This window comes from Mobula hypostoma, chromosome 10, assembly GCF_963921235.1.
Source record: "Mobula hypostoma chromosome 10, sMobHyp1.1, whole genome shotgun sequence".
NCBI classification, from domain to species: Eukaryota; Metazoa; Chordata; class Chondrichthyes; order Myliobatiformes; family Myliobatidae; genus Mobula; species Mobula hypostoma.
The window spans coordinates 397730-419815 of NC_086106.1; the positions used below are offsets into that span (position 1 = coordinate 397730).

General features: G+C 42.7%; 2 protein-coding genes across 3 annotated transcripts in view; one reads left to right on the forward strand and one right to left on the reverse strand.

Moving 5' to 3' along the window:
* si:ch1073-83n3.2 (uncharacterized) overlaps positions 1–22086 on the forward strand; it is a 173723-nt gene that overhangs the window by 102554 nt on the left and 49083 nt on the right. The window lies entirely within an intron of this gene.
* nkpd1 (NTPase, KAP family P-loop domain containing 1) lies at positions 786–21985 on the reverse strand. Its single transcript, XM_063059832.1, has 3 exons — positions 21725–21985; positions 11644–11772; positions 786–6459 (listed from the first exon to the last, which is right to left on the reverse strand). The coding sequence occupies exons 1-3, from the start codon at positions 21744–21746 to the stop codon at positions 4799–4801; spliced, it is 1812 nt and encodes a 603-aa protein (XP_062915902.1). The 5' UTR covers positions 21747–21985; the 3' UTR covers positions 786–4798.

Here is a 22086-nt window from a genome sequence, read left to right on the forward strand (position 1 = left end):
GTCGGCACGACATAGTGCGCTGTAGATTTCTATGTTGTATTTTCTATGTAGCATGAAAGGCACCAAATGAATGTAGGATATACTTTTTATTTCTCTCTTGCTTAAAAGTGTTATAAAGTTGTCATCATGACCACAAGCATTTGGTTTGTACTAATGCAGCATCAGATAGGTGTTCATCTTAGTAATGATCAATTGTAAACCTATTGTTATCCAAAGTTCCTAATGCTAGTGTTCATGCTCCATACTTTACCCAACCCTATAATACATCTTTATGTCTTTCTCTTCCACCCTCCAGCCATTTACTAAGCCTGTCCTTAAATACTCTTTCTAGCACATAATCACGTATCACATTTAAACCAGCCCCTTACAGTATTCTCATTCTGGCTTTTGTTTATATTTACAACTTCCTCATATTGTGATGGAAAGTAATGAGAGTGGGATTTAAAATCCATTTCTTAGATGAAATTTGTATAAAAGTATGGAAATGGTGAAATTCAGCAGCCTGAAGTCCATCATTTTGGGGCTGTGGGTGCTGATTTGATTGAAATTTAGCATGAAATAAAGGCCCTTAGTTGGTCAGGGTCAACCATGCATGTTGCATCTTAGAGCTGTTTACGTTCAGTGTCAGGGCAGTGTGATGTGGAGAGCAACCATGTAGCAGGCTCCCCCTTTGATGAATCCAAAAGAACAGCAGAAACTGGTACAGTTTGGCATCAGCGGCATCGCAGGGGAGTTGCCAGTCAGCATTGAGCTCAACGTAGGTCTGTCTTAGGGATTTCTCCAGATTCTTCCTTAGATTCTACTCCTGAAACTCACCCCAGGAGTGGGTATAACCACAAGGTAGCTGAGCTTTGAGATCAGAGGTTTTCTTGTAGATGAGCTGCCTACCACAGCTGACAAGCCCTGTCTGCCCAGAGGGTATGTAATGTGTACATACATATTAGTACCAGCCTTACATTCATCTTGCATACAATCATAGAAAGTGTAATGAACCTACTTACCAGAGGATGCCAAAAAGCTAAATTGCAACATCAGTCACTATACAAAATTAGTTTGATATTAGCACTGTTGACTTAGAGGCCAGCAATGCCGCTCATATCTTGTGCTCAGTTTGCACCAGCCCAGCAATGAGATTCGCTAAGTTCCCACCATATACCACTAAGTGGTACTTTATACATCAGTTCCATTAGGTCATTTGCTAATCATTGTGGATGAATGCTGGTTGCTATTTAGAAGTTCTGTGAAGATGGCTAACACGAGAAGGCACAGTTTTAAGGTGCTTGAAAGCAGGTACAGAGGAGATGTCGGGGGTAAGTTTTTTTACACAAAGTGGTGAGTGCATGGAATGGGCTGCCAGCAACAGTGGTGGAGGTGGATACAATAGGGTCTTTTAAGAGACTCTTGGATAGGTACATGGAGCTTCGGAAAATAGAAGGCTATGGGTAACCCTAGGTAATTTCTGAAGTAAGTACATGTTCAGCACAGCATTATGGACCGAAGGGCCTATATTGTGCTGTAGGTTTTATATGTTTCTATCTATTCTGGGCCCAAAATATTGATGCAATTATGAAGAAGGGACACCAGTGGTTATATTTTATTAGGAGTTTGAAGAGATTTGGTACAGCACTGAAGACTAACAAATTTCTACAGACGTACAGTACCTTGGAGAGCATTCTGACTGGTTGCATCACTGTCCGGTATGGAGGTGCTAATGCATTCTGCAGAGGGTTGTAAAGCTAGCTCCATCATGGGCACTAGCCCCCTTCCCATCGAGGACGTCTTCAAAAGGCGATGCCTCAGTAAGGCGGCGTCCATCATTAAGCACCCTCACAACCCAAGACATGCCCTCTCCTAATTACTACAACTAAGGAGGATGTACAGGAGCTTGAAGACATTCACTCAACATTTCTAGAAATAGCGTCTTCCCTTTCACCGTCAGCTTGCTGATTGGTCCATGGACCCGTGAACAGCACCTCATTATTGTGCTCTTTTTTTGCACTACTTACTTTGATATGCAGTAATTTTTAAGATATGCATTGTACTGCTGCAACAAAACCAATGAGTTTCATGATGTGTGTTGCTTGAATTTCCAGCATCTGCAGAATTCCTGTTGTTTGAGTTTCATGATGTATGTTTTTAAGTTATAAGACACAGGAGCAGAATTAGGCACTCGGCCCAAGTCTGTTCCACCATTCTATCATGGCTGATTTATTATCCCTCTCATTCTCCCCATAACCTTTGATGCCCTGACTAACCAAGAACCTATCCATCTCTGCTGTAAGTATACTCAGTGATGACTTCCGCTGCCATCCATGGCAATGAATTCTGCAGACTTGCCATACTCTTGCTAAAGAAATTCTTTCTCACCTCTATTCTAAATGGATGTCCCTCCATTCTGAGGCTGTGCCCTCCAGTCCTAGGCTCATCTACAATAGGAAACATCCACTTCTACTAACATGCATGTCCTTGCGCTTCCCTACACTACATTCCATCTGCCACTTCTTTGCCCATTTTCCCCGAATCTGTGCAAGACCTTCTGCAGACACCCTGCTTCCTCAACACCACCTGCCCCTCCACCTATCTTTGTATCATCTGCAAATTTGGCCACAAAGCCATCAATTCCGTCAACCAAATCGTTGACATATAACATGAACAGAGGCGATTCCAATACTGCCCCCCCCCCATCATCAGCAGCCAACCAGAATAGGCCCCCTTTATTCTGACTCTTTGCCTCCTGCTAATCAGCTAGTCTTCAATACATGTCATTATCTTTCCTGTAATACCATGGGCCCTTATCTTGTTAAGCAGCCTCATGTACAGCACCAAAATCTAAGTAAACAACACCCACTAATTCTCCTTTGTCTATCTTGTCTGTTATAGCCTCAAAGAAAGTCAACAGATTTGTCAGGCAAAATTTTCCCTTAAGGAAACCATGCTGACTTTGGCCTACTTTATTCTTTGCCTCCAAGTACCCCAAAACCTCATCCTTAGTAATGAACTCCAACATCTTCCCAACCACTGAAGTCAGGCTAGCTGGTCTATTATTTTCTTTCTTCTGCTTCCCTCCCTTCTTGTAGACTGGAGTAACATTTGTAAATTTCCAGTCCTCTGGAACCATTCCATAATCTAGTGATTATTGAAAATCATTAATAACGCCTACAAAATCTCTTAAGCTTTCCCTTTCAGAACCCAAGGATGTAGTCAATCTGGTCCAGGTGACTTCTCAACCATCAGATATTTCAGCTTCCCAAGCACCTTCTCCTTAGTAGTAGCAACTACACCTACTTCTGCCCCCTGATACTCTCAAATTTCTGGCATTACTGCTTGTGGTCTTACACCGTGAAGACTGATGCAAAATACTTACTCAGTACATTTGCCATTTCTTTGTCCCCTACTACTACCAGAATCTTTTTATGAGTGGTCCAATATTTACTTTTCTTTCTTTCTTTCTCTATCTTCGTCCCTCTCCCCCTCCCCCTTCCCCTTATAGATATCTGAAAAAAACTTTTGGTATCCTCTAATTTTATGGCTAGCTAACCTTTATATTTCATCTTTCTCTCCTTATGCCTTTTCTAGTTGCCTTCTTTAGTTTTTAAAAGCTTCCAAATACTCTAACGTCCCACTATTTTTTGTTATATTATATGCCGCTTCTTTTGCTTTTATGCTGTCTTTAACTTCCCTTGTCACTCATGGTTGCCTCATCCTCTCTTCAGAATACTTCTTCGTCTTTAAGATGTATGTATCCTGCGCCTCCCAAATTGCCCCCAGAAATACTAGCCAGTGCTGTTCTGCAGTCATCCTTGCTAGTGTCTCCTTCCAATCAACTTTGGTGAGCTCCTCTCTCATGCCTCTGTAATTCCTTTCACTCCACTGTAATACTGATGCATCTGACTTTATCTAAACCCTCCCAAACTGCAGGGCAAATTCAATTATATTATGATCACTGGGTTCCTTTACCTTAAACTCCCTAATCAAATCTGGTTCATTACACAACACCCAGTCCAGAATTGGTTTCCCCCTAGTGAGCTCAACCACAAGCTGCTCTAAAAAACCATCCCATAGGCATCCTACAAATCCCGTCTCTTGGGATCCAGCACCAACCTGGTTTTCCCAATCTATCTGCATATTGAAATCCTCCATGTCTCTTGTAACATTGCCTTTTCTATTTCCCATTGAAATTTATATCCCTCACACTGGTACAGGAGTCAATACAGGGTCTTTTTACCCTTGCAATTTCCCTTCCCTTTTACCCAATCCTATGTTGCCTCTTTCTAAGGATTTCATTTCATTTTTTTTTACCAACAGAGCCACCTCACCCCTCTGTCTTTGTAACATGGTTACAAAGTTATTTAAAAACTGGGGTGCATAAGAACTGCCTCCCACATTGGTTGGTGGAACTCTGGAACTCTATGTCACTTGATTGTGAAGATTAAATTGGTTGGTGGGGAGGTACTTAAAGAGAAAGTAGATTTTTTAAAAAGATTGTAAGATTGAAAGGGGGAGGGAGAACTGACTTAGAAGGAGAGTCGAGCTCTGGGGCAGCCCTGTACATGTTCATGTTGATGGTGCTGTGATTCAAGTTTTCCCACAAGGAATGATCAGTTCATTGGAAAAATCTGTCTATTCTTGCTGGTCTCTGATACTCATCTTTGCTATTGTATATTCATGTCTGTATAACTCAAGAGTCAGGGGATGTACTGTCTTGTTCTCGGTAGAGAAATTAACTATTTTCTGTCATGTCTCTCTCAATATATGGACTCTCATTGGCAGGAGATGGGTACTACAATTCGCCCTCTGTTCACAAATTTCTTGCAAGAATAACTTCCATCTTTCTTTTTAAAGATCGATCTAGATTGATTGTAAATGGAATCATGAATTTTCCCTCTTTCATGGTGAATTTGTAACTGATTAACAGAAGCTTCTGAAAGATTTCAGGATCTCCATCCAGTTCCAACAATTTTTCAATACTGGATCTTATAGTGTTAAACTTCTCTGAAGAGTTTTCATAAATGGTCCACAGAAGCATTTCATCATCAATCTCTTTTTCTTCATGTAACTCTCTCCTTTGCTCAGCATCTTCCCAACATTGCCAGATCCAACTGAGACGGCACGGCCAGTTACTTGCCAAAATGACCCATGCAACAATTTTCTGAACCGGAAAAGAACTCATCGGGGCATTCCTTTCTATCATTAGTCCAATCATAACTGAGATTATGTTTACTATTCTCCTTATTTGCAGAAAGTTCTCCTCAATGTATTCATGGAGATCACCATCCATGTCTGTTAAACACTGATAAGCCTGTTGAATATAATAACCTGGTTTCATTTGATCATTTCTTTGTTTGAAAGATTGGTTGTTTTCACAAGAAACAGTAATCAATGGGTTACTTTCATCAGAGTGTTTCCTGAATCTGCTTACTTGTCTAATGACTTGTTTAGGTGACAGACTTTCTTCCAGGAGGGCATTCTTCCCATCCACTATGCACTGAAGATATTTGAGCTTGGTCTGAGTGTCCATTTTGGGGACAGAAAACGGTAGTGACACAATCCTGTTGAGGAAATTATAGCCATTTTCTGCAATGCCTTTCAGACTATTAGATTTCTCAACACAGGATGCAATAATGCTGGGGTCAACAGCAAGTATTGAAATAAAAGGGGCATCTGGATCAGAAAGAAGGATGTTCATAGCATCCAGAACACCAACAATTTTATCTGGAGTGCACCTGTCAAGGCTGACGATTTTCAGTACTATTCGAATCTTTCTTCGTTCAAAAACTTCCATGTAGTGGATGAAGTTTGTAAGGACTATGACTTCTTGCTTCACTTCATTCATGAAGCCTAGCTGACTACTAAAATCCGATTTATTCATTAGGGTCTTCATTTTTTCCTTCTGACTGACAATCATATTCCTGCTTACCATGATTGTGTTTTTCATTGGCATGAGTACAGACATTCCGATTAAGCCAAAACTAATGCCTTTGACTGCTCCAACATAATTATTTCCCATCTGGCTGAAGGTGAAGCCAGGAACTAAGATGAAGAATGCCAGTAGAGAGGCTACCAAAAGGAGTAAAAAGAAAATAAGCCATAGTGGAATTCCTAGTGCCTTTTTGGACACCCATTCACAATTGGAATTTGTTCTTAGAATAGTATCTTGGTGACCAAGAGCCCTGACGATGCTAGTTGGGATGAATCCAAACTGGTTCTTAATGTCGTCACAGAGTGTGGTAATGAGCCCAGCCCACAGCTTTTCATTTCCTGCAAATTGCCATGCACTGAACTGAACGAATATGAACCGAACATTTTTCCTCTTTTCATGTTGCGCTGTTATTTGCGGCTTGAGGAAAATCAAATGCCATAAAAGTGAAATAAATCCAAAACCAGTAGGTGCCCGAGGCGTCTCCTGGGATTTCTGTGATTCCTTCTTCTCTCTGCTGAGTGCTTCTATTTTTATTTCTTCTATAAAGAGAGGATGACATTATTGACAAACAGATGTTTAGTTTCCATATATACATTCAGCACTTTACATTTCAGGTGAAGCTTCTCAGCCTTCTCTAAGAAATACTGTTGTAAAGAACACTGAGAGATACCAATATCCAGATGCTCTCTAACGCCCAGATCTCCATTCTAAACCCCATCATAGTCCAGCTCCAGACATGAAGACACTGACTGCCTTTGAGGCTAAGGTAGGTTTTAACTGTTTTTGGGATCAGGGTGTTTTGAAAAGCCAAAGTCAATGGCAGTCAAAGAGCAGGAGCTGCAACGGTTGGATTTACACCTCTCTCAAAGGAAGATGGCTATGGTTATTGAAAGTCTGATAGCACAACACTGGGACATTACTGTAGGAGTTCCCCAGGGCATAGCCTGAGACGCAAGCTACTTCAGCTCATTTGTCAATGACAATGGTCAGAGGGGGCATGCACCTGTCTCAAGCAGGCTTCGATCAGACTGGTGCCCAGGGAGAAGGTTGTAACCTGTCTCAATTGCTAGGATTCAGTTACATTATCTCTGATGAAGTGCTTTGAAAGTCTGGTCATGAAACCTGCCTGAGGAGTGACTTGGATATGCTCCAATTTGCCTGCCATCACAACAGGTCAACAACAGTTGCCATTTTGTGGGCTCTTCACTTAGTCCTTTCTTCTATTGCAAGTGCCCACAAGCAAATGAATCTTATGGTAGTATATGGTGACATATACTTACTTTGATAGTAAGTTTGCTTTGAACTTTGATAGATCTGATAGACAGCAATCTGCAGTTACTGCAGCCGTGTTGAAAACCTTTCCTTGTTGCATGTAAATTTGAGGATTATTTTTAAAATTAAATTGTACCACATGCATTGTAAATATATGTTTTGCATGGAGTGCAGTGCAATCTCGTTGTCTTGAGCAATGACAATAAGTTTCTATTCTATTCTCCGAATCAGAATCAGGTTTACTATCACTGGCATATGTCATGAAATCTGTTAACTTTGTGGCAACACACATCAAAGTTGCTGGTGAACACAGCAGGCCAGGCAGCATCTCTAGGAAGAGGTGCAGTCGACGTTTCAGGCCGAGACCCTTCGTCAGGACTCTGTGGCAGCCGTACAATGGAATACATAATAATAGAGGAAAAACAGTGAATTGCAGTATGAATATATATATATTAAATGGTTAAATTAAATACAGAAAGTACAAAAGAAAATAAAAAAGTAGGGAGGTAGTTTTCATGGGCTCAATGTCCATTCAGAAATTGGATGGCAAAGGGGAGAAGCTGTTCCTGAATCATGTACCTTCAGGCTTTGATACTTCCTTCCTGACAGTGGTAGTGATAAGAAGGCATGCCCTGGGTGGTGGGGATCCTTAATGATAGATGCCACCCTTTTGGGGCACTGCTCCTCAAAGATGTCCTGGATGCCTTGATGGAGCTGACTAAGTTTACAACTTCCTGCTGCTTACTTCAGTCCTGTGCAATAGCTCCCCCCCCCCCCCACCCCATTCCAGATACTGATGCAGCCAGTTAGAATGCACTCTGTTGTACATCTATAAAAATGTGTGAGTGTTCTTGGTGACATAACGAACCTCCTCAAACTCCTAAAGGGTATAGCCTTCTTTATAGCCTTATCAATATGCTGGGTCCAGGTTAGGTCCTCAGAGATAATGACCCCCCCCCCCACCCCCAGGAACTTAAAATTGCTCACTCTTTCCACTTCTGATCCCTGTATGAGGACTTGTGTGTGTTCTCTCATCTTACCCTTTCTGAAGTCCACAATCAAGTCAAGGGTAATTTATTCATAATGTATCTCAAAAATCTGATCTATGGATGAGAGTTGAATTGCCATATTAGAAATTAGAAAGTATGGCATGCACATCTTCAAGCCTAGCATCCAGTGTTCAAATTGTACAAAAAAAAACCTACATTATTCAGCTAAGGGGCTAATCATATCCAGTATACCATTAGAAGATGACACTTAATGATCTATCATAGGACCATTTTCTGATAAACTCTTATTTCCCTGTCCCCAGTCAAATGACTGAGGAAATCAATCATAATCAAGTTTTTATAAATTTCCTGGTAGGTTTATAGAATTATGAGAGAACACTGATGGGGTAGAGAGTCAGAATCCTTCCCCCAGGGTAAAAGTGTCAAATATTAGAAGATATGCATTTAAGGCAAGTGGGAAAGTTTCAAGGAGATGTGTGGGGCCAGTTTATTGCAGAGAGATGGTAGGTACCTAGAGCAGGCTGCTGGGGGCTGGGGGGTACTGGTCAAGCAGAGACAATAGTGGCATTTAAGAGACTGATAGATGGGCACTTAAATATGCAGGAAATGGATCTCAATCAAGTAGAAGCGATTCAGATTAATTTGGCATTGTGTTCAGCATAAACATTGTGGGCTACAAGGCCTGGTCCTGTGCTATACTTCTCTATGTAACTCATGGCTTCATTGTTGAAGACCTGGTGTTGTGTTCTGTCTAGACTAACAGCAGCTTCAGTAGAATGCCACATGGAATTTTATCTGCATTTCTTTTCACCGCAATACAGGAAAAGTGATGGTCCTGAAGAGATGTAAACACGAAGAATTCTGCAGATGCTGGAAATTCAAGCAACACACAGCAAAGTTGCTGGTGAACGCAGCAGGCCAGGCAGTATCTCTAGGAAGAGGTACAGTTGATGTTTCGGGCCATGACCCTTCATCAGGAGCAAAACCCTCTTACTAGCTCTTCAAACAACAGGAATTCTGCAGATGCTGGAAATTCAAGCAACACACATCAAAGTTGCTGGTGAACGCAGCAGGCCAGGCAGCATCTCTAGGAAGAGGTACAGTCGATGTTTCAGGCTGAAACCCTTCGTCAGGACTAACTGAAGGAAGAGTTAGTAAGAGATTTGAAAGTGGTAGGGGAAGGGGGAGAGCCAAAATGATAGGAGAAGACAGGAGGGGGAGGGATGGAGCCAAGAGCTGGACAGGTGATTGGCAAAGGGGATATGAGAGGATCATGGGACAGGAGGCCCAGGGAGAAAGACAAGGGCGGGGAAACCCAGAGGATGGGCAAGGGGTATAGTCAGAGGGACAGAGGGAGAAAAAGGAGAGTGAGAGAAAGAATGTGTATAAAAATAAAAATATTACTAGCTCTTCCTTCAGTTAGTCCTGACGAAGGGTCTCGGCCTGAAATGTCGACTGTACCTCTTCCTAGAGATGCTGCCTGGCCTGCTGCATTCACCAGCAGCTTTGATGTGTGTCCTGAAGAGAGTGCAGATGAGATTTCTAAGGATGTTTCCAGGATAGCAAAGTAATAGCATTGAAGCAAGATTGGAACAGAGGGTACAACTGGGGTGTACAAAAATGCAAGAGACGTTTCCATAAAATTATAAGACATAGGAACAGAAATAAGCCATTCAGCCCATCAATTCTGCTCTACCATTTCTTCATGGCTGAATTATTATCCCTCTCAACCTCATTCTGCTTCCCTTTTCCCATAATCTTTGACTTCCTTACTATGAACCTCCACTTTAAATATACCCAATGACTTGGCCTTCGCAGCTGTCTGTGGCAATGAATTCCACAGTTTCAGTTCCCTCCAGCTAAATAAATTCCTCCTTTGATCTAAAGGGATTTCTTTCTATTCTGAGGATGTGCCCTCTGGATTTAGGCTCTCCCACTATTGAAACATCCTTTCCATGTCCACTCTATCTAGGTCTTTGACGAAGGGTCTCGTCCTGAAACGTCGACTGTACCTCTTCCTAGAGATGCTGCCTGGCCTGCTGCGTTCACCAGCAACTTTGATGTGTGTTGCTTGAATTTCTAGCATCTGCAGAATTGCTCATGTTTGTGTCTTTCAATATTCAATAGGTTTCAATAAGATCCTCCTCTAAGCTTTAGCAAGATCCACAGTCATTAAATGCTCCTCTTACATCTATTTTCCAACCAAGCCCTGATCCCGAAAATGAATGAACAAAAGTAAAGCCCATCTACAACAGTAGACAGAGACCATCTCCGATAAAGGCTGCAAGTTAACTTGATCCATGCATTTATCCAGGTTACTCCGTCAGAAAATAAAGCTAGTGGAACTAAAGTAAAAGCTTTTGAGAGCAAGGTAGGTTGCATAATTACCACAAAAGGGTTGATGGCTGAATATTTCAAAATTGTGTTCAGAACACTTAGGAGATTCAAAAACCTATTCATATCCATTCTGATCAGCTTGAACTCCTAAATGTACTAACTGTATGCCCTTTACTGTAAATCATATCTATCAAATCAATATCCATTAAAACTGATTTAAAATCACAGAAAATGAATTATTATTATAGCAGATTTTAACTGTGGGAATTCAAATATCCTGACACTCTCATTGTAGAGAAGGGAAAGTTCAGGGGACACACAGCAGTCCTCATTGAGGGATCGTCAGTGGAAAGGGTGAGCAGTTTCAAGTTCCTGGGTGCCAACATTTCTGAAGATCTATCCTGGGCCCAACATTCTGATGTGATTATAAAGAAGGCATTACAACAGCTATATTTCATTAAGAGTTTGAGGAGATATGGTGTAGAGGGGCCACCGCACAGGATCAGGAAAGACTGCAGAAAGTTGTAACCTCAGCCATATCCATCGTGGGCACTAGCCTCCCCGCCCTCGAAGACACCATCGAAAGGTGATGCCTCAATAAGGCAGCATCTATCATTCAGGACCCCATCATCCAAGATATGCTCCCTTTTCATTGCTACCATCGAGATCGAGGTAAAGGAGCCTAAAGGCGCACACTCAATGTCTTAGTAACAGCTTTTTCCCCTCTGTCAGCAGATTTCTGAATGGACAATACTACCCCACTACTTTTTGTTTGCTGTCTTTGCACTACTTAATTTAATTTGTAATTACGTATTTCACTGTGCTACTGCAAAACAGCAAATTTCACAAAATGTGTCAGTGATATTAAACCGTATTCTAATTCTCAAATTTAACCATGGGAGATTAGATACTTTGATGTGCCCATTGTTGGGTTTGCATTTGATCCTTTGTGCCAATAATATGAATATTGATCAGACATCGTAGCATCCGCTAATTCTTGAACTTGTACTAGGGTAAGAACAAATACTGTACCATGGAAACAAACACAGTTTTCTGATTAAAACTTGGGAGATGAAATAGTTACTTGAAACAGAGTAAACTTACTTTCTACGTTTTGCAGAAGACAATTTATTCCTGATCCCCATGGTGCATATAACCCAACCGTCATCGGTGTGGAGACATAGCACAGAGTTCTAGCAAGGCAAGTTGCATAACTATCGTACAGAGTTTGACCTAAAAAAAATTAATCCAATAAAAAGAGTCATTAATGGGTAATGCAATGATGGCAGTTGATTATCCAATAGGAATCTAGAATTTGACTGTATTAGAACAACACCTTCCCCGTCTTAAGTCCATTTCTTCCCACTTCCATTACCCTGCCATAACTATTTAAAGAGATTCTTATTTCGGGTCGGTGAAGACTGAATGGGGTGGTGGGGATTCAAACTTGGATATGTCCATTTATTGGAGTTCCATTTTTGTATACAGTTCAAAGGTGGTGATGTACAGTCTTTCTTGATCCTGCATAATTTTTACCCCTACCGAAGAGCTTTGGTGCCATCCCTGTAAATCTTCAGCATTAAGAACAGGAGCATGGGAGGACTCACAGAGTAAACAACAGATCAGAAGATAGCAGAGAGAGAAATCGCAGCCTGTATCATTCTAGGTTTGGGGTACACATTAACAAAAGAGGAGCATTCACCTAAAGGGACTTCGCAGAGACCTGCCACAACCCACATCTTCTCCTAGGGAAGTGAACAATGGAAGAGAAGATTTTACAGACTAACTGTTTCCCAGTGAGTGAAGGAGCCATTGGGAACATCCACTTCACATTGAGGGTTGAGTACCAGAAACCCCTTGAAAGGAGATGTCCACCTGACCACCTAATTGTATTAATTGCTTGCCACTAATGTGAATAATTTCTGTCAAATCACTATAATAATTTATTTAAAACCACAAAGGCTGAATCTTAGTGGAATTTATCATTATAGCAGATCTGCCAATTGTTCAATTCAAAGTTCAAGGTAAATTTATTTTCAAAGTATGTTTATGTCACCATATACAACCTTGAGTTTCATTTTCTTGCTGGCATTCAGAGTAGAACAAATCAATGAAAAAACTACACACAAAGACTGACAAACAACCAATGAGCAAAAGAAGACAAACTGTGTAAATTAAAAAGTAAACAAATAATTCTAAGAATTGCTGAGTTCTTAAAGTGAGTCCGTAGGTTGTGGAATTAGTTCAGAGTTGAGGTGAGTGAAGTAGTCCGTACTGGTTCAGAATGGTTGAAGGGTAACGATTGTTCCCGAGCAATTCAGCTATGCTGATGTGTCCATTATAGAGATACATTTCGAATCAATCTCCTGGGACTGCATTTGATGCATTTGTGTAATAATATGTATAATGAGCGTTAATCAAGTATCAAGGATATGTCCCTAGGCAGCCAGCTTGTCTGCTACAGAAGAGAGAGACAATATTGGTTCCGAGCAGCCTTGATTCCTTTAGCCATTATCAAAGATCAAAGTGCAGATACTTAAAGTTGGGAATTTCACCTAGGACTCCTCATTCCTATCTGAAAATGGTGCATAAGAAGGAAATGTGGATATATTGGCACCCTTACTGATTCAAGGTATTAACTGACATTTTTGCTGTTAGGCCATCTAAAGGGTACCTCGCATTTCACCACAGAGGTGGAGTCTCAGTTTGACTAGTGCCCTCTGCAGTCGGAGAATTATACAGGTGACGTGAGGAGCAGGACCTTTTGGGGCAGCAGAAGAGGAAGAGGTAACACTGAGTTCCCTGTTCTGGGCACAGATCTGCAGTAGACATAATTTCAGAGTCATTGAGCACTACAACACAGCAACAGGCCCTTTGGCCCATCTAGTTTATGCTGAACCATTCTGTTTAGTCCCATCAACCCGCAACTGGACCAAAGCCCTCCGTACCCATCCCCTCCATATACTTAATCAAACCTTCCTTAATTGTTGAAATCGAACCTGTATCCACCGCTTCCACTGGCAGCTTGTTCCACACTCTCACCCCCCTCTGATTGAAGAAGTTCCCCCTCATGTTCCTCTTAAATATTTTGCCTTTCATCCATAACCTATGACCTCTAGTTTTGGTTTCACTAAGCTCAGTGGAAAAAGCCTGCTTGCATTTACCCTATCTTTACCTTTCATAGTTTTATATACCTCAATCAAATCTCCCCTCATGCTCTTATGCTGCAGAGAATAAAGTCCTAACCAATTCAACCTTTTCCTATAGGTCCTCAAGGTGTACGGGGTGTCAGGGAGGGGTAGCACCTCTGGTGGGGGAACATGTTGCGTCCTTTTCAAGGCAGTTAGTCCACCTTTTGTCCCCACCTGGCACTCAGCTCTCACCTGTGGCTCCCTGTAGCTGTTTGCATGCGACAGCAGCCACACCCTGGGCAATGGCTTCGACAAGCCGGCTAAACCAGGTGAGGATAGCCGTTGGGTCTCAAATCCTCAGTGAGATAGGGAGTTGTCTACCCCAGCATGTGAAGACTGACTCTGGCGGATTGAGCGGACGTGACCAATGGAAGGTCCAACGGACAAGAAGGCGGTCTCTGCAAGCGTCGTGGAACATGTAGAGTACAGCAAGACACAGAAGACATCCCGGTCATCCACTGTGCCTAGTCCCATCTCCAGCTGTCTAGACTCTGTCTTGCCACTGGATCCAAATGGGAATTGGGAAGCGAGAGTGAGGCTGATGCTGCGCAACTCTCCCTCACTTAAATCCAAATCATGCGCTAGTCTCAACACCATCAATGGTGTCAAGGTCTTCATTGACAACGATGATGGACGAACAAACAATATAGTCCTCAAGTGCTAGCACCATCCTTGTATATTTTCACTGCACTCTTTTCATTCTTATTGATATTTGTCTTGTAGGTAGGTGAGTAGAACTGCACACAATACTACAAATTAGAGTTAGGATTATACAACTTCAACATAACATCCCGGCTCCAAATCCTAACAGGTTGTATCCTTCCCCTGAGGATAAGCTTGAAAAGAATTGTTATTACTTGGAGAATGAAATAATCAATATATTTTTACAGAAGACTAGGTCAAATATAAGTGGTATATATTAAAAACAAAAGATTCTGCAGATGCTAGAAATTGAAAGCAACACACACAATTTTGGAAGAACTCAGCAGGTCAGGCAGCATCTAGGGAAGTGAATAAACCATTAATATTTCAGACTGAGTCCCTTCATCAGGATTGGAAAGGAACGGGGAAGAATAAAGAGGTGGGGGACAGGAGGGAGATTAGCTAGAAGATGATAGGTGAAGCCAGATGAATGGGAAAGGTAAAGGGCTGGAGAGGAAGCAATCTGATAGGAGAGGAGAGTGGACCATGGGAGAAAGGGAAGAATGAGGAGCACTGGGGTGAGGTGATATGCAGATGAGAGGAGGTAAGAGGCCAGAGTGGGGAATAGAAGAAGGAAGAGGAAATCAATGTTCATGCTATCAGGTTGGGGGCTACTTAGGCAGAATACGAGATGTTGCTCCTCCACTGTGAAAGTGGTCTCATCATGGAAAAAGAAGAGGCCATTGACTGACATGTTGGAACAGGAATGCGTTAGGAATTAAAACGGCTAACCACCAGGATATTCTGCCTTTAGCAGATGGAGTGAGATACTTGACAGGGCAGAGTCCCGAATCACATCAGGTCTCACCAGTGTAGAGGAGACCACATCGGAAGCAACAGATACAAAAGACTACCCAAACAGATTCACAGGCGAAGTGTTGCCTCATGTAGAGGGACTGTTTGGGGCCTTGAATGTGCATAAGGGAGGAGGCAAATAAGCAAGTGTAGCATTTCTGTCGGTTTTTCCAGTCACCATGGTTCCTTGTGCGACATCTTCCAGATATCCAATCTCTTCAATTATTTCATTTTCTCTACATTTTCTGCTTGTTCTTTTTGCCTTGACTGTGTTAAAAACTGTTGGAGTCTGTGACATGCAGTTTAGAATTCGATCAAATGATCTAACACTCTGCAGTTCCTGGAGAGGACCGAGCACAAGCGACCTCATGAAGAAGACCAGAGATGGAACGTGGTGTCATGAACAACTCCATTTTGAAGCGTCGAGATAAGCTTGAAGTATTGAGGTGAATGCAGAAGAGGACACTCTCGATGGAGGCCATGGGGTTGATGGCAGTCGGTAGCTGGGTCGGTGACATTTGGACCTAGTGTGGCGGTTGCTCTTTATGGGATGACTGAATTTGTGCAACTGTTCCTTTTGATGCTGATGGGAGGATGTTTTTGAAATTCTGAGATTTATTATTGGACAGTAGTTTATGCTGGTCTCCTTCTGTTTTCTGTGTTTTCTTTCTTGTTGCCAATTGGCGGGCAGACGAGATGTTACTTCTTGTGGGAGGGAGGGGTTGGAGATTTGGGGCATGATGTTCTTGTTTTTTCTTCAGTATTGAAGATCTGTTAGTTTTTTGTGTGTAAGAAAGAGGGTGGAGGTTTGATGTTATTCTCACTGCTCTTTTCTGCAAGGGAAGGGGTTGGGGGTTTGATGTTCCAGCTGCCATTTTCTATGTGGGCAATTTGTTAATTAGGGAGGGGGTGGGGGGGTTGGGGTTTGCATGTTTTAGTTCTTTTTCTTTTTTGTGCTGGGGAGGGGGAGTGGATGTCTTTTCTTTCAACAATCTCCATGGTTTTTCTGTATTTTATGGCTTGGTTTTTCTGTATTTCATAGCTATTTGGAGAAGACGGATATCAGAGTTATATTATAGAAACATAGAAACATGGAAAATAGGTGCAGGAGTAGGCCATTCGGCCCTTCGAGCCTGCACCGCCATTTATTATGATCATGGCTGATCATCCAACTCAGAACCCCACCCCAGCCTTCCCTCCATACCCCCTGACCCCCGTAGCCACAAGGGCCATATCTAACTCCCTCTTAAATATAGCCAATGAACTGGCCTCAACTGTTTCCTGTGGCAGAGAATTCCACAGATTCACCACTCTCTGTGTGAAGAAGTTTTTCCTAATCTCGGTCCTAAAAGGCTTCCCCTCTATCCTCAAACTGTGGCCCCTTGTTCTGGACTTCCCCAACATTGGGAACAATCTTCCTGCATCTAGCCTGTCCAATCCCTTTAGGATTTTATATGTTTCAATCAGATCCCCCCTCAATCTTCTAAATTCCAATGAGTACAAGCCCAGTTCATCCAGTCTTTCTTCATATGAAAGTCCTGCCATCCCAGGAATCAATCTGGTGAACCTTCTTTGTACTCCCTCTATGGAAGGATATCTTTCCTCAGATTAGGGGACCAAAACTGCACACAATACTCCAGGTGTGGTCTCACCAAGGCCTTGTACAACTGCAGTAGTACCTCCCTGCTCCTGTACTCGAATCCTCTCGCTATAAATGCCAGCATACCATTCGCCTTTTTCACCGCCTGCTGTACCTGCATGCCCACTTTCAATGACTGGTGTATAATGACACCCAGGTCTCGTTGCACCTCCCCTTTTCCTAATCATACTTTGACAGTAAAATGAACCTTTGAACTTCTGATTGCAAGGTTTTGTGCCATGAGGGTGATTAGTAGGGAGGGACATATGGACAAGGAAATCATGGCAGGAAGCAGAGTGTTGGGGAAGGGTGGGGGGAGTTAAAGATGTGTTTGGTGGTAGGATCCCATTGAAGATGGCGGAAGTTGTAGAGAATGATATGCTGGATGTGGAGTCTCTTGGAATAGTAGGTGAGGGCAAGAGGAACTCTATCATTGTTAAGTTGGCAGGAAGATGGGGTAAGTATTGTTTGTGCTACAAGTGTACAAGGCAATGACGATCTTCAAAAAAAGATCACAGTTACTTCTGTTTGACATTCAGTAGTATTACCATTACCAAATGCCTTACTATAAATATTCTGGGATAGTGGGAGGAGTTCCTTTCAACCAGATACCTCTGGAACCACAGAATTATTGAAGTTACAGAAGAAAGTTGAATAATCGATGGGAAATGATTCAACAAATTCAAGTTTATTGTCATCTGACTGTACACATATATAACCAAATGAAACAACATTCCTCCAGACCTTGGTGCACCCACAAGTCATATACATAGCACATATGTAAAACAAAATGTTACCACAAATAAGTTAATAAAATATAATTCAAAATGTGTGTAGTGCACAGCACAGATAAACAGTAAACAGCTCACTGTCCTGGTGATGAGACCTCAGTGTAGCAGGGTATTCATTAGTCTTACCGCCCAAGGGAAGAAGCTGTTACCCAGTCTGGCAGTCTAAGTCCTGATGTTCCTGTATCTCCTACCTGATGGTAGTGGGTCAAAGAGATTGTGGGATAGGTGGTAGACATCCTCAACAGTGCTTCTGGGCCTTCGTATACAACACTACCTCTGGCTCACCAAAGTCTTTCCCCATCTATAATGCACAAGTCCGAAGCATTCTCATTACCTGTTTGGATGTGAGCCATTCCAACATCTATCAAAGTGCTTCACACCATCTGGGACAAAGCAAGCTGAACTATAAAAGCTGCTTGATCTTGCTGTAACATCTTTGGTCTGCAACATGCTGGAATCCATTACAAAAGATATGATACTGGGTAGTAGATTGTTGCGGTCAGTCAATATAAAAGGAAAAAGCCCAGATGATGTCTCAACCTGAAATATTTCCCTCCATAGATGCTGCTTGCCCCATTGAGTTCCTCTCAGCGTTTTGCATTTTGCTAAACAGAGAACTATCGCAAGGAAGAAAAGACAGGTTGTGACTTTGTAAGAGTTTGAAGGACTGTCAGAGTCAACCTTGATATTGCACCTAAGCAGCTGGAGTGGAGTGCTCAGGATCAGACTGGTGTGCCCTGGTAAGACGAGCCTCCAACAACTTCGAGAATAGTCACTGTGCAGATCTGGTCGCTGCTCGAGAGAGGAGATAAATGGCCACATCATTTGCTCCAATAGCGGCCAGACAGTTTACCTGGCCTCACTATCAACGCTCATGCCTTTCTAGAATTGGACTGCGGAGCCACCTCAGAACGCACAATTGCTGAGCTGCACATACAAACATCAGAAACAACTGACAACCAACACATTTTACTAAAAAGAAACCTGTGTTTGACAAAAGTGAGAGGTTTTTTTTTGAGGATACAACTAGGAGGGTGATAAGGGGGAACCAGCAGATGTGATATATTTGAAATTTCAGATGGCATTAGACAAAGTACCATATCATCCCTGGAAATAAGACAACAGGGAGTTGGGGACGTGGATACTGTATGAACTGAGACAGAATTGAAAGAAACCTGTGCCTTTGAGTTCTAGACTCCCCTCTCTTAGGAAAGGACTGACTATCTATTATATCTATGCCCCTTATAATTTTATAAACTTTTGCATGTTCACCCCTCATCCTCTCACGTTCCAGAGAAGAAGCTCAGCCTATCCAATTTCTACTTATAACTACAGTCCTCCTCTCAGCCAGCATCCTGCTGAATCTCTTCCGCACACTTCCCTCCTGTAATATGGTGACCAGAGCTGTGACTTAGGACAGATCAGGAACAACTGGGAAGTCTACAGGCATACCGGCCTGGTTCCTGTGAAGCTGGGAGCTGGGAGAGAACTGCTGGAGCTTCTAGAGGCAAATGAGCGGAAGGGGAAGTTTATATCTTGACCATTCTGTGGGCAGTTCAGTTCATTTCAAAGTCAAACAGATCCTCAGTAATTCACACTTTACATTAATAGTAGATGTAAAGGCAGTGAGCAAACTATCCAAATTCATTGCTAATACAAAGATAGGAGAGAAAGCTGGATGTGAGGATTTTCCAAATATTTTCTCTAAGAATATTTGCAGGTTGAATAAGTAGACAGGATGATAATGGATATAGGGAGTTTTAAGTTTATTCATTTTGGTGAAAAGCAGATTTTTAAAATTGATTGTAACCTCCTTGATATGTGCAGGGGTTCCTAACCTGGGGTCTATGGACCCCTTGGTTAATCATAGGAGTCCATGGCATGCGCATGCGCCAGTCGTGCATGCAGCCTGGTACAGCCGTTCCGATCTATTCTTTTGCTTTCTTCTTGTTACTTTTTAATTTACGTTATTTTTTTGTATTTTTTCCTCGCGGTAACACGTCGAAGCTGCACCCTCTCTAACATGCTGGTAGAGAGAGTTTTATTTGGGTTTTGTTTAGCGCTGGAAATGGTTACATCCCGACACGCAGGACAGAAGCAAGGTTGCATTGTGTATTCCACGGACCAACAAAGACCGGCCGGCTTAACGAACAGAGCGGTTCACACCCCTGCTGAAATCTGGAGGAAAACACACAGAGGGGGATCACAAAGCCGAGGAAAGAGGACCGGGTCGAAACAACAGAGACTTATGGAGAAGAGGAGTTCAGTGGGTAATACCGTTCCGGCTGACCGGAAGTGCACTGTGAGCGGTAAGCGTGAAGGAGTTGGGTGCTTATTGATCTGGCTAACAACGGATGGTGCAATCCGGGGTGTACTACGATCGAAGAATGTGTTTGCAGACTGGATATTGAACTTTTTACTTTTGGACTTCGGCCACATTCCACCGTGATACAACACTTTGCAGCACGGGAGGTCGTTCCTGCCTGTGGCCATCGAACGTGCAGCTCCTCCCGTGGAGGGTCAGACACCCTGAGCCAATAGACTGGTCCTGGACTTATTTTCCATCTGGCATAGTTTGCATTTTGGTGTTTGATTGTTTGTGGTTTTTGTATTGCTATATTTACGCTCTATTCTTGGTTGGTGCGGCTGTAACGAAACCAAATCTCCCTCAGGATTAATAAAGTATATCTACCTATCTACCTATCTATCTATCATAAAAAAGGCTGGGAACCCCTGATCTAGAAAAAGTAAGCATGCAGACAAAGCAAACAATCAGGAAGGCAAATGGTGTACTGGCAAATAGAAGTAAAGAAGTATCACTTAAGCAGAGCAGTTCAAGCCTTAGTAGGAATAATGTCTACTTTTCAAGCTAGAAATTGACTTGGACTATTCCAAAGATACGGTTTTGTCCCAGGAAAGCGAACCCAATCCAGTTTCTCCTCACTACTGAATGCTGCAACCCAGATAAAGTCTTGATAAGTCACAACTACCCTCTCCAGCGTAATTGTATCCTTCCGATACTGTGCCAACCAGACCTGTAACGCTCTTCCCATCACCACAAAAGGAACTGGTTACAATTACACGCTGTAACACAGTTTAAACAGACAAATTTAAACTGCTTAATGTTGTGATTCACAAGAGACTGTAGATTTGGAAATCTGGGACAACACAAAGGTAGAGGAGCCCAGTTCAGGCAACATGTGCAGAGGGAAATGGATAATAAAGTCTCAACCTGAAATGTTCACTGTCTATTTCCCTCCAGAAATGCTGCCTGACCCACCTGATGTGCTGAGTGTCTGACCCACCGAGTGTCTGACCCGCTGAGTGTCTGACCCACTCAGTACCCGACCCGCTGGGTACCCGACCCACCGGGTGTCTGACCCGCCGAGTACCCGACCCGCTGACTGTCTGACCCACCGAGTACCTGACCCACCGAGTGTCAGACCCGCTGACAACCTGACCCGCTGAGTGTCTGACCCACGACTGTCCGACCCGCCGACTGTCCGACCCGCTGAGAACCTGACCCGCCGAGTACCTGACCCGCCGACTGTCTGACCCGCTGACTATCTGACCCACCGAGTGTCCGACTCGCTGACAACCTGACTCGCCGAGTGTCCGACCCGCCGACTGTCTGACCCACCGAGTACCTGACCCACCGAGTGTCCGACCCGCTGAGAACCTGACCCGCTGAGTGTCTGACCCGCCGAGTACCTGACCCACTGACTGTCTGACCCACTGACCCACCTGATGTGCTGAGTGTTTCCAGCTTTTTTACACATTGCTAAACCACAATTTCATTTGAAGGTGATCATTACGCCCATCTTTGAGGCATTGAAACTCCCCATATTACAAACGTTTGTACTTGCTGCAACTTAAATTTTATTCATCATTTATGGTCGGTATGAATAATATAACTACCCAAATTAACAGTTAACAGTTTAGAGACATTAGAAACTAAAATATAAGGGCATGCAGATATTAAGTGTTAAGCACAGTAAACTGGCTAACGGCTCAGACCATACAGCTCAATGACAAAATCCCCCAGCTGATTGGAAGTATTTTCTTACCACCTATTTCATCTTTCGGCATCCTGTCTTGTTCTGCCTCCAGCTGAGATGAACAAAGATGTTGACAACAACTTCTATAAATTGGCAATCTCAAGCTTCGGTTTGTGATTAACCAGCGCAAGCTCTGGTGCTGTGGAAGTAAGTGGTTTTACCTGTCACAAACACTCAGAAGAGGTGTGGCTACTTCCTCAGCTTATAGCTCTCTTTATATCTTTGTTGTGGTAGGGTAATGGGATAATTGTAGTTATAGTACTAGTTGTGGTGCAATCACTCGAGTTAGTATGATGTTATCCTGAGGGGTTTTTTATTGGTAAATTCTCAGGAGGCTGAAGAGGCCGATGTAGGATCCACATATATAGTGC

Excerpts from the sequence above, each read along its gene's own strand:
- nkpd1 (XM_063059832.1), bottom strand. The coding sequence starts at position 21,746 with ATGCCGAAAGATGAAATAGGTG. Across the intron at positions 11,773-21,724 it reads GCCGAAAGATGAAATAGGTG|GTCAAACTCTGTACGATAGT; the intron begins GTAAGAAAATAC and ends AATTTTTTTTAG. Across the intron at positions 6,460-11,643 it reads TCTTCTGCAAAACGTAGAAA|AAGAAATAAAAATAGAAGCA; the intron begins GTAAGTTTACTC and ends CTCTCTTTATAG.